Below are 13,102 nucleotides of genomic sequence, written 5' to 3' on the forward strand. Positions count from 1 at the left end.
ATGGAGCTTTATGAAGCTCAAAATTGAGCTTCATGGCAAAAGCATCAAAACTGTTGATAAGCATCTAAACTGTTAATAAAGTTTAGATGCTTATCAATACCAACACCTAGTGATGTGTGAATGAGGACATGGCACTAGCCAGAATGAGAAGCAACTTGATGTTTGTAGCTCAGTGGGATAAGGAACTGGGTTCCCAAAATGTAGACCTAGGTTTGATTCTGAGTCATGCTTCATGTCTGTGTCCTTGAACAAGACACATCCTGTGGAACCAGCTCCCAATCCAGATCAGGGAGACAGACACCCTCTCTACTTTTAAGATTAGGCTTAAAACTTTCCTTTTTGCTAAAGCTTATAGTTAGGGCTGGATCAGGTGACCCTGAACCATCCCTTAGTTATGCTGCTATAGACTTAGACTGCTGGGTGGTTCCCATGATGCACTGAGTGTTTCTTTCTCTTTTTGCTCTGTATGCACCACTCTGCATTTAATCATTAGTGATTGATCTCTGCTCCCCTCCACAGCATGTCTTTTTCCTGGTTTTTTCCCTCAGCCCCAACCAGTCCCAGCAGAAGACTGCCCCTCCCTGAGCCTGGTTCTGCTGGAGGTTTCTTCCTGTTAAAAGGGAGTTTTTCCTTCCCACTGTAGCCAAGTGCTTGCTCACAGGGGGTCGTTTTGACCGTTGGGGTTTTACATAATTATTGTATGGCCTTGCCTTACAATATAAACCGCCTTGGGGCAACTGTTTGTTGTGATTTGGCGCTATATAAAAAAATTGATTGATTGATTGATCCAAGAAAATTGGCCAGATTTCTAGAAATGAGAGCGGCTCCCTCTAAAGAGGGATGGATGCCGTCTCTCCTAACAAGACCAGGTTTTCCCCAGAAGGTTTGCCAATTATCAATGAAGCCCACCTCATTTTTTGGACACCACTCAGACAGCCAGCAATTCAAGGAGAACATGCGGCTAAACATGTCACTCCCGGTCTGATTGGGGAGGGGCCCAGAGAAAACTACAGAGTCCAACATTGTTTTTGCAAAGTTACACACCGATTCAATGTTAATTTTAGTGACCTCCGACTGGCGTAACCGAGTGTCATTACTGCCGACGTGAATTACAATCTTACCAAATTTACGCTTAGCCTTAGCCAGCAATTTCAAATGTCCTTCGATGTCGCCTGCTCTGGCCCCCGGAAGACAATTGACAATGGTTGCTGGTGTCGCTAACTTCACATTTCTCAAAACAGAGTCGCCAATAACCAGAGTTTGATCCTCGGCGGGTGTATCGTCGAGTGGGGAAAAACGGTTAGAGATGTGAACGGGTTGACGGTGTACACAGGGCTTCTGTTTAGGGCTACGCTTCCTCCTCACAATCACCCAGTCACCCAGTCAGCCTGCTTTCCCGACTGCTCGGGATCTGCCAGGGAGTAACTAACGGCGGCTAAGCTACCTTGGTCCGCACCGACTACAGGGGCCTGGCTAGCTGTAGAATTTTCCACGGTGCGGAGCCGAGTCTCCAATTCGCCCAGCCTGGCCTCCAAAGCTACGAATAAGCTACACTTATTACAAGTACCGTTACTGCTAAAGGAGGCCGAGGAATAACTAAACATTTCACACCCAGAGCAGAAAAGTACGGGAGAGACAGGAGAAGCCGCCATGCTAAACTGGCTAAGAGCTAGTAGCTGCGCTAAGCTAGCGGATTCCTAAAAACACACAAAGTGAATAATGTGTAAATAATTTAGAGGTGATTCAGCAGAAGGAGTGCCCCAATCAGGCACCAAACAGGCCATGAAGCAGCACAGGCAACGCACGACAACAGCGAACGCACGACAACGGTGCTAAAATAAAATAAAAATTAAAAAAATAAAAAATAAAAACGAAAGCGTTAGCAAGCTAGTTAGCTTGCCAACGCTGATGAAAGTTAGCTGATAAAAGTGCTCTGTCGCGATGTTTCGACCGTTAGAGGTCTTCCTTAGGCGTTGGAGCACAGTAAAAAAGTAAAAAAAAAGTAAAAAGGTAAAAAAAAGTAAAAAAGTCTTGAAAAAGACTGTTAGTTCAAGTCCAAAGCAGCAGGTAGCAGTCTCAGTGTAAACAGTCCCAACAGAGAGCCAAAATTCTGATGCAATCTCACTCCGAAGACCAAGTCAGCAAAGTCCACGTTCCGCTATTATGTTAAAACTACTGTACATGATTTGAATGTGTTCACCCATAAAACTTGATTTTATGTCATAGAAGCTACATGTTAGACTTACGTTCATGTAACATAAAAACCAAGAACACCCATGTTGTCTTTTTTTTAGTATAGATGTCAGAATGGTTGTTCAACATCTTTCCAGAGATTGTAAAGTCATATGGCCGGAAGAATACATGGAATCGGGGTCATCATCATAGTAACGATATAAGCAGTCAAGTGAGATAGCATCAGTAGAAGATCATTGATCCCTAATTGATTGATCCCTGATGAACGTGTGAAGAAGATGTTGAGAAAAGTGTCTCACACTTATGGTTTTATACACCTGCTAAAGTTGCTATTCCCGCATTCTGTTCTCTTTCCTCAGCGAAGAGACTGACAGACGACTCATCAGCTCAGCTGCTGGCACACAGAAAGGCAGAGCTGCAGGAGAGACAGAAGATGTACAGGTCCAACACACGTGCATCAGCAGAACCTTGCTCTTTGATGTTGGTTACTCGTGCACCTGCAGCATAATGTGTGCGGTTGTGTTTGTCAGGTGGTTGACGTGGGCTCCAGGTATTCCCAGATGTATTGATGCCAAAACCGAAGAGGATTTACCGCATGATGCTCGCTTTGCCAATGAGAAGAGGAGCGACTTTGAACATTCTTTACAATATGCGTAGGTGGTGCACACGAACACACACATGCACATAATGGGGCCTAACATCCACTCGGTGAAAATCAGAGCAAAGCGTAGGGCATCACTGGTAGTTCCACTGCAATCTTAAACAAGGTGTATCTGAATATGACCAGGTATTCCTGCAGCTTAATGAAACAATCTTTCACTTGGTGACAAAAAGCATCAAATTTGGCACAAATTGTCTTTGCAACCTACTTTTTACAAAAAAAAAAAAAAAAAATTAGCCACCTGAAAATTCAAGATGGCGGCCATTTTTTTCAAGATGGCAACCCTTGAAAGTCATTTAAAGTGGTTTTTGACCCCTTGATGGCAAATGAATGTCTGATGATTTTGATATCAAAATATACATTTCTGAATGTGAATTAGTTAATTCTGTATAAAAATGTCAAAATTGTGATAAATTGTGAAGAAACAAGCCATGTAATTTCAAAAATAGTGTCCTACAGCATCAAATTCGACACAATATCTAGCTAGACAATATTATAATTCATTGTATAGTTAAATATGTATTTTTGTAATTCCATGTTTAAACACTATACATTTTATTTTTCATTGATTGATACCTATTCACAGCCTGCATTCTTGAGAGTTTCCAAAGCATACACTGCAGTGGTGAGATTATCTGTGTCAGAGGCCTTTACCAACACAGACTGCATGCAGTGCATGTAGAAAGATTCTGGTGTCCATCTCTTCATGGTTGTAAGGACTTAAGTCTTCCAGATCACTGGATTTATTGCTGAGAACATTGTCACCTTTGGTCACGATCACCACATTGTTTGGACACAAAGCAGCAATTTTGTCAGTAAGAAATCCAAAAAGTTCAGTCTTGTTGTTATTGTCTCAGAGGAAGCTTCTCCACTTTGGTGGACATTTGGTTTTGGACATCTGCCTTGTTTTGATCGAGCTTCAGCCTTCAGACTGGCTTCTCAGTAGACATCAGATACTATGCCCTGTTATAATTTGAAGTGTAAGAATGAACTCGTGGAACGAAGTCTTGGACAGTGCATTCCTCAAATGTCTTTTCATGCCTTTGGAGACAATGAATAAACAAGAGAAGACCCATCTATGATAATGACATCACATTGTGGTACTACATCTGTAGGAGAAGCAACAGTTTCCATAATATTGACAAAGTGAGACTTCTGACCACTGTGGAGTTTTGCGTTGTCACTCAGTGCTGCAGGGAAGGACGGGTTCTTAGGCTTAAAGAACTCAAGCAGATCACATCAGTGATCAGTGATCAAATTATGACATAGAAACTGCATTTTTATTTTAAAAATGGCTACAATTTTGAAAAATAGCAGCCATATTGATTTTTTATTTTTTTTTTAATGACACAGTTGAATTTGTCACATCAAAATACATACATATTGATGTTTTGACAATTAAAATATATCCAGCCATTCAAGTTCTACAGTGGAAAAACATTTATAAGATTAGATGCGACAGCCATCTTGAAAAATGGCTGCCATCCTGAATTTTCAGGTGACTGGGCTTTTCTAAAAATATAGGTCCTGGACATTATTCACCAAATTTGGTGCTTTTGTCACCAAGTAAAAGATTCTTATGAAATATTAACTTAATCTGCAGGACTGAGGTAATCCTCCAGTTTGATGACTTTAGTCAGTGGATGTTCAAGGGCAGCTTGTACATTGCGATGGTCATTCATTGAGAACCGACTCTTGATGGCGATACCCGTGTCCCAACAACATGGTGACTGTCTTTTTTTTTCCCTGTCAGCTTGCTGGAATTGTCTCTGAAGAAGTTGGCCATCAGTTTTGGAAAGTCCTGGGATAATCTGGAAGATTTTAAAAGAATCTTCTGGAAGCTGCGAAGCCCCGTAGCTGGTGGGTAAATGTGTTCCACGCTTTCCACGAAGCAGGGTGCACACGGGAAAATCAGCACCGCTGAGTTTGAATATAGGCCTGAGAAACAGAAATGATAACAAAGCTCATCACCAAACCCTCACTGCTTCTCAGTGAAGAAGCTGAACTGGCTCTCACTACAAATACACCGCTATTTGTGGTTAGAGTGTGTCTCCTGTTCTGCAATAGGCGAAACAGGCCATCATAGGGAGGCACATCTCCGTTAGCGTAGGAGATCATCAACAATATCTGTGACATCATCATGACAAATTGGCAAATCACAAGTGTTATTTTTACATGAAGATGGGGATCTCTGAGTCCACATTCATCTGCCTGTAAAGGACCTAAATGTGGTCCTGTGGCAGACAAACACATAACGGACATAATTCACCATACCAAGCAGCATGTTTTTGATGCTGCACATGGCCTTTCCCACCCAGGGAGGAAACCATGACAAAGGTTGGTGGCAGCCAAGTTCATCTGGCACGGGCTCAAGAAGGACTAACCATTAAACCAGAGATAAATTAGTTAAACTAATGATAAAACCAGTAATCACTAACAATAAAACCAGGACCCATTAACTACAAAACCAGTATTAAGTAACCATTAAACCAGTAATCACTAACCATAAAACCAGTAATAACTAATCAGAAAACCAAGACCCATGAACTATAAAACCAGTACCAAGTAACCATTAAACCAGTAATCACTAACCATAAAACCAGTAATCACAACCATAAAACCAGTACTAACTAATCATGAAACCAGGAGCCACTAATTAGAAAACCAGAAACCACTAACCAACTATAAAACCAGTACTGAATAACCACAAAAACTGCAATCAGTAACCAATAAACCAGTAACCACTAATCATAAAACCAGTAGCCACTAATGATGAAACCACTAATCACTAACCATAAAACCAGTAATAGCTAATCATAAAACCAGGAGCCACTAAAACAAGTACTAAGTAACCATTAAATTGTCATCAGGACAGTAACCATAAAACCAGTAGCAACTAATGATGAAACCAGTAATCTCTAACCATACACCAGTGATGACTAATCATAAAACCAGGAGTCACTAACTATAAAACTGAGTTACTATAAAAACTGATCAGTAACCAATAAACCAGTAACCACTAATCATGAAACCAGTAACTACTAATGATAAAACCAGTAATCACCATAAAACCAGTAATAATTAGTCATAAACCCTGGAACCACTATCTACAAAAATAGTATTGAGTAACCATAAAAACTGTAAACAGCAACCATAAAACCAGGAATCACTATCCATAAACCAGTAAAAACTAATCATGAAACCTGTTACTAGTAATGACAAAAACTGGATTCACTAACCATAAGCCAGTAACAACTAATCATAAAATCATTAACTAACAGTGATAAAACCAGAAATGAACAAAAAAGACCCTGAATGATCCTTCCACAGGTTTAAATCAAATCAAATCAAATCAATTTTATTTATATAGCGCCAAATCACAACAAACAGTTGCCCCAAGGCGCTTTATATTGTAAGGCAAAATTCATACAATAATTACGTAAAAACCCCAACGGTCAAAACGACCCCCTGTGAGCAAGCACTTGGCTACAGTGGGAAGGAAAAACTCCCTTTTAACAGGAAGAAACCTCCAGCAGAACCAGGCTCAGGGAGGGGCAGTCTTCTGCTGAGACTGGTTGGGGCTGAGGGAAAGAACCAGGAAAAAGACATGCTGTGGAGGGGAGCAGAGATCAATCACTAATGATTAAATGCAGAGTGGTGCATACAGAGCAAAAAGAGAAAGAAACACTCAGTGCATCATGGGAACCCCCCAGCAGTCTACGTCTATAGCAGCATAACTAAGGGATGGTTCAGGGTCACCTGATCCAGCCCTAACTATAAGCTTTAGCAAAAAGGAAAGTTTTAAGCCTAATCTTAAAAGTAGAGAGGGTGTTTGTCTCCCTGATCTGAATTGGGAGCTGGTTCCACAGGAGAGGAGCCTGAAAGCTGAAGGCTCTGCCTCCCATTCTACTCTTACAAACCCTAGGAACTACAAGTAAGCCTGCAGTCTGAGAGCGAAGCGCTCTATTGGGGTGATATGGTACTACGAGGTCCCTAAGATAAGATGGGACCTGATTATTCAAAACCTTATAAGTAAGAAGAAGAATTTTAAATTCTATTCTAGAATTAACAGGAAGCCAATGAAGAGAGGCCAATATGGGTGAGATATGCTCTCTCCTTCTAGTCCCCGTTAGTACTCTAGCTGCAGCATTTTGAATTAACTGAAGGCTTTTCAGGGAACTTTTAGGACAACCTGATAATAATGAATTACAATAGTCCAGCCTAGAGGAAATAAATGCATGAATTAGTTTTTCAGCATCACTCTGAGACAAGACCTTTCTAATTTTAGAGATATTACGCAAATGTAAAAAAGCAGTCCTATATATTTGTTTAATATGCGCTTTGAATGACATATCCTGATCAAAAATGACTCCAAGATTTCTCACAGTATTACTAGAGGTCAGGGTAATGCCATCCAGAGTAAGGATCTGGTTAGACACCATGTTTCTAAGATTTGTGGGGCCAAGTACAATAACTTCAGTTTTATCTGAGTTTAAAAGCAGGAAATTAGAGGTCATCCATGTCTTTATGTCTGTAAGACAATCCTGCAGTTTAGCTAATTGGTGTGTGTCCTCTGGCTTCATGGATAGATAAAGCTGGGTATCATCTGCGTAACAATGAAAATTTAAGCAATGCTTTCTAATAATACTGCCTAAGGGAAGCATGTATAAATGGACTGCATTTATATAACGCTTTTCCATCTGTATCAGATGCTCAAAGCGCTTTACAATAATGCCTCACATTCACCCCGATGTCAGGGTGCTGCCATACAATGCGTTCAGTACACACCGGGAGCAATAGGGGATTAAAGGCCTTGCCCAAGGGCCCTTAGTGATTTTCCAGTCAGGCATCTTCTGGACTCAAGCCCAACACCTTAACCACTAGCCCATCACCTCCCCCATGTATAAAGTGAATAAAATTGGTCCTAGCACAGAACCTTGTGGAACTCCATAATTAACCTTAGTCTGTGAAGAAGACTCCTCATTTACATGAACAAATTGTAATCTATTAGATAAATATGATTCAAACCACCGCAGTGCAGTGCCTTTAATACCTATGGCATGCTCTAATCTCTGTAATAAAATTTTATGGTCAACAGTATCAAAAGCAGCACTGAGGTCTAACAGGACAAGCACAGAGATGAGTCCACTGTCTGAGGCCATAAGAAGATCATTTGTAACCTTCACTAATGCTGTTTCTGTACTATGATGAATTACCCTCAGAAACCTTGTTACCACTTTTATAACTAATCATACAACCAATAACTGCTACTGATAACACCAGGAATCATTACCAATAAAATGGTAATAGCTAATCATAAAACCAGTAACTAGTAATCATAAAACCATTAACTACCAGTGATAAAACCAGAAGTGAACAAAAAAGACCCTTAATGGTCCTTCTGCAGGTTCACCCTCGGAAACCATATTACAAGTGAAGCAGCAGGACCTTTGTGGCCGGGACGACGGTGGGGATCGAACCCACGCGGCTAACACAAAAGACAAATTCCCCGTTAGCCAAGCTAGGGGGAACGTCTTTTCAATTGGGACCTGGGACTTTCATCCCGCTACACATCTCCCCACCATTTCTGACTTCGTCCCGAAGTCACAGGTGCATGTTAGCATACTCTATGATCCACATCCTGTTCGTGACACCAGATTGAAGCAACAGGACCTTCGTGGCCGGGACGACGGTGGGGTTCGAACCCACGCAGCTTGCACAAAAGACCGTTCCTCTACCAGGTCAGCCAAAGGGGAACTCCCCGTTAGCCAAGCTAGCGGGAACGTCTTTTCAATTGGGACCTGGGACTTTCATCCCGCTACACATCTCCCCACCATTTCTGACTTCGTCCCGAAGTCACAGGTGCATGTTAGCATACTCTATGATCCACATCCTGTTCGTGACACCAGATTGAAGCAGCAGGACCTTCGTGGCCGGGACGACGGTGGGGTTCGAACCCACACAGCTTGCACAAAAGACCGTTCCTCTACCAGGTCAGCCAAAGGGGAACTCCCCGTTAGCCAAGCTAGCGGGAACGTCTTTTCAATTGGGACCTGGGACTTTCATCCCGCTACACAAGTTTTATAGCTAATCATACAACTAGTAACTCCTAATCGTAAAACCATTAACAATAAAGCAGTAATAGGTAATTGTAAAACCAGTAACTAGTAATCATAAAACCAACAACAAGTATTCATAAAACCACTAATCACTAACAAGAAAACCTACAATATTCATTGATTTTCTGCTGCTTATCTGGGACCAGTTCATGGTGGCAGTAGACCAAGCAGCTCATCCGCTCACCATAAAACCAGGAATCACTAATCACAAAACCAGTAACTACCAACCATAACACCAGTACTAAGTAACCATAAAACATCTGCTAGGATTCAAACACCAGACTTCTCGCTCAGCCAGAGGAGCACAGCCTTTGTCTAAAGTCCATAGCAGTACAATAGTGGCGTCCAGGTGTACATTACAACTCTAACAAAAAGCCCCTTGTGATGTTTTCAGCTTTCCAGGAAGAACGGTGCACAAATTATGAAAACAGAGGCCGGTGAAACCCGAGCTTGAGCAGGGTGTCTCAATTCAGTGTGTATCGTGGGGCCTTTAACCCTTGGTGATGTGCTCATTCATGAGCAGAAAAGTGTGTGTGTGTTTAAATCTTTATTTACCAAGTGTTTATCTGTTTAACCCAGAGTACTGCATGGAGCACTGGAAGGAGGACTGGTTATTTGGCTACCAATGTCTAAATGGCTGCAACCCCAGAATGATCAAGAGGTGCAACAAAGTGCCAGAGAACTTTCCTGTCAAACCTAACATGGTACAAAGGTCCCTCTATCCCAGAACCAACTTGGACAAGGAACTGAAGGTGAAGCTATGTGAATAAACCATTTAGTACCTTTAAAACTGCAAGAGGTATAATCTCTCGGGCAATAGTGGATCTAAAGGGGGTTACGGTAGGAATCACATGCAGTTCATTTCTGTAGGTTCAGCAGCCACCAGTTTCTGACACTATGGATGTTTAATCTGCTACATCAAACCAAAGGACTTCCAGGCGGTCCATGACAGGATAGTTGCAGCAGTAAAGGGAGGTTGCACATGGCAGAGAAATCCTGAAACATTACAGAAGACACATCACTGTTAGCCTAGGGGATCATCAATAATATCTGTGACATCATCATGACAAATAGGCAAATCACAAGTGTTATTTTTACATGAAGATGGGGATCTCTGAGTCCACATTCATCTGCCTGTAAAGGACCTAAATGTGATCCTGTGGCAGACATTCATCACGTAACTGACATAATTCACCATGTCAAGTGTGTTCCTTATGGCATGTGGTAACACAAGTGTTAACACTGCGGTATGTTACCACAAATGTTGCTACATGTGGTTAGAGTATGTCCCCTGTTCTGTATGTGTTAACATGCCGAGGTGTGCATATTGATGATTCCTGTCTTGCCCCTGCGTGGGCAGTGAGCAGTGTTTATTCCTGCTATGCAAGCTGTCATGACCCCTGTGGTGCTTTTCCTGTCAGAACGTCCGTCAGGTCAATGGGTGTGGCCGAGCTGTTATAAAAGCTCTGTGAATTGTGTGAAAAGAGAGAAATAAAGTGACACGGCATTATGTTGTTGAAATGGGAAATTGTTGCTCCTTTTTTCATCCGTTGCAATTTCCACACTAGTGACACCGTCTGTCTTTAAACATTTTTGAAGGACATTCTGACACTAGCATGTTGCAGGCAAGACAAACTTTGTTGTGGACTGCCTCTCTCCAAGCTTTAGCGCCGCAGCCCACCTCGGCCTGGACTACACCCTCATGGTGGCTGATCAGACCACTGACCCAGAGGTGCAGTCACTCAGGTCTCCAGCCACGGGACTACAGTTGACAGACATCGGTTTTGGTGAGGGCAGCACCAGGCTGCTCTGCGACATCTCCACAGGACAGCCACAAATCGTCATCCCTGTTGCATGGAAGTGGCATGTTTTTGATGCTGTGTACAGCCTTTCCCACCCAGTGAGGAAACCATGACAAAGGTTGGTGGCAGCCAAGTTCGTCTGGCATGGACTCAAGAAGGACATTAGAGACTGGGCGACTCTTGTGGCGAGTGTCAGTGCTCCAAAATCCACAGACACTCCAAAGCTCGCCTGGCTCATTTCCTGTATCTGAGCGGCGGTTCTATCACGCTAATGTGGGCTTCGTGGGCCCCAACCCCCCTGGGTTTCACACACCTCCTTACGATGGTGGATAGGACCACCCGGTGGCCGGAGGCTGTTCCGCTGATGACCGAGATGATCCAGGCATTTATCTGCACTTGGGTGGCCCAATTCGGCACTCCATCTGACCTCTCTTCTGACAGGCACTCATAGTATGTCCGAGCACTGGAACACAATCGTAGACAGCCTGGGTGTGAAACTCCATGGGACCACAGCTTGTCACCCCCAGGTTAGTGGACTGTGTGAGCGATTTCTTCACTCTACAAAAGCCTCTCTGTGGGTCAGCTTAACAGACGGCGGATGGGTGAACAGACTCCCATGGTCATGCTGCACCTACAAACTGCCCCCAAAGAGGACCTCCAGTTCTCATCAGCAGAGTTGGTTTATGGCCAACCACTGCGGGTCCCAGATTTTATTCCCAAGATTTCTCACCCCTGGTCGACTGCCCACCAAAGGAGCGAGCTTCAGGACAAGGTTAGGCTTTTCACACCTGTGCCGACTTCACAGCAGGGCCTTCTGCCTTCCTACACTCCCTGACACCTGCAGTCAGTGGACTATGTCTTTATTCACCATGATGCTCACAGGGGACCACTGCAATCTCCCTATGATAGCCTGTTTCACCTATTGAAAATGGGGGACAAAAACTTTGTGGTCGACATAGGCGGTAAAGCTGAGCACATTTCAGTGGACCGCCTCAAGGCAGCCCACCTACATTGGGACAGACCCACAGAGCTTGCCCGTATGCCTCCACTGGAGCACGCCCTTAATCGGCCTGGACCCCCATGGGGGACGCCTGTGCTTCCTTTACGTCACTGTGCCTCCAATGCGGAGGAGTCATTGCAGCCGGATTATTCGCCCACCCCCTCAATAACATTTATTCTTTTTTTTATGGTGTATTCTGGGGGGGCGTATGTGGCAGACATTTAACACATAATGGACATAATTCACCATACTGAGCGTGTTCCTGGTTTGGAATGTGATAACACACACAGATGTACAAAGCATATACCAAAGTGCCGGCCACTTGGCTTTACAGTACGTCCCCTGTTCTGCATGTGTTAACACTCTGAGGTGTGCTTATTTAACAAGACATTTGAACAACCTGTCTTGGTCCCTGCATGGGTAATTGGCAATGTTTATTACTGCTATGCATACGACAACCTGTCTGGATATTGATACTTCCTGTCTTGGCCCCTGTGTGGGCAATGTTTAATCCTGCTACCCCTATAACAAGCTGTCTCAGGCCCTGTGGTGCTTTTCCTGTCAGAACTAGTAGTTAAAGGGCCACCAGACAAAGCTTACAGATTCATCTGGTTTCCCAGAAAGTATCCACCAGACAGCATTCAAAGAGTCTGCCAGCTGCAGAGAAGGTGGGGTCCAGATAATAGTCCCTGATTTTTCCAGATTCCTAGTTGCCACTAGGAACATATGTCTTAAATATAAGACATTGTTCAAGCATCATCTTACAGTCAAGTTACATCTGCGTCTGGGATGATCTCTTTGCATTGTCGATCTGCTCCCCTAGCAACATCCTGAACATTCCAGCTGTGACCAATTTCTTTCTCTGTTCCCTATATTTTGACCTTGGGTTTCCAAGATGTAGACTTCTATAAAGAAGAAAGCTGTATCATCTACAACTGTTAGATTTAGTGTGTAAATGGACGAATGACATGCTTATGGCATTACGCCCTCCCTATCACTTATCCCTCCATATCCCTCCAGTCACTTCATTACTTCTCTGATTTACTTTTGTCCGATCCAGGCAGGAAACATCTTCCTGTTGGACTATGCCATCATGGATGGGATTCCCGCCAACACTATTCAGGGTAGACCTCAGTACATCGCTGCACCCATCTGTCTCCTGTACCAGCATCCGGACCAAGGACTCATACCGATAGCTATACAGGTAAGCAGCATTCACATCAGGAACATACTAAAGAACAGCTACAAAACAGAATTGCAGCTCACGATTATTTCATTTACTGAACATATTGATAACTTTGATGAACTTTTTATCCCCCACCAGCTG

The 13,102-nt window shown here is 43.2% G+C and overlaps 1 protein-coding gene across 2 annotated transcripts in view; it reads left to right on the forward strand.

Annotated features, from left to right (window-relative positions):
• Window positions 1–13,102, forward strand: part of alox12 (arachidonate 12-lipoxygenase) — a 38,405-nt gene that overhangs the window by 8,573 nt on the left and 16,730 nt on the right. For both annotated transcript variants that reach the window (XM_034164196.1, XM_034164197.1), the window contains exons 4-8: window positions 2,553–2,634; window positions 2,724–2,846; window positions 4,608–4,714; window positions 9,553–9,725; window positions 12,836–12,979. In XM_034164196.1, the coding sequence (XP_034020087.1) occupies window positions 2,553–2,634; window positions 2,724–2,846; window positions 4,608–4,714; window positions 9,553–9,725; window positions 12,836–12,979 (629 nt within the window). The remainder of the gene's footprint in view (window positions 1–2,552; window positions 2,635–2,723; window positions 2,847–4,607; window positions 4,715–9,552; window positions 9,726–12,835; window positions 12,980–13,102) is intronic.

Source organism: Thalassophryne amazonica, chromosome 23 (assembly GCF_902500255.1).
Source record: "Thalassophryne amazonica chromosome 23, fThaAma1.1, whole genome shotgun sequence".
In the NCBI taxonomy this organism is placed as follows: Eukaryota; Metazoa; Chordata; class Actinopteri; order Batrachoidiformes; family Batrachoididae; genus Thalassophryne; species Thalassophryne amazonica.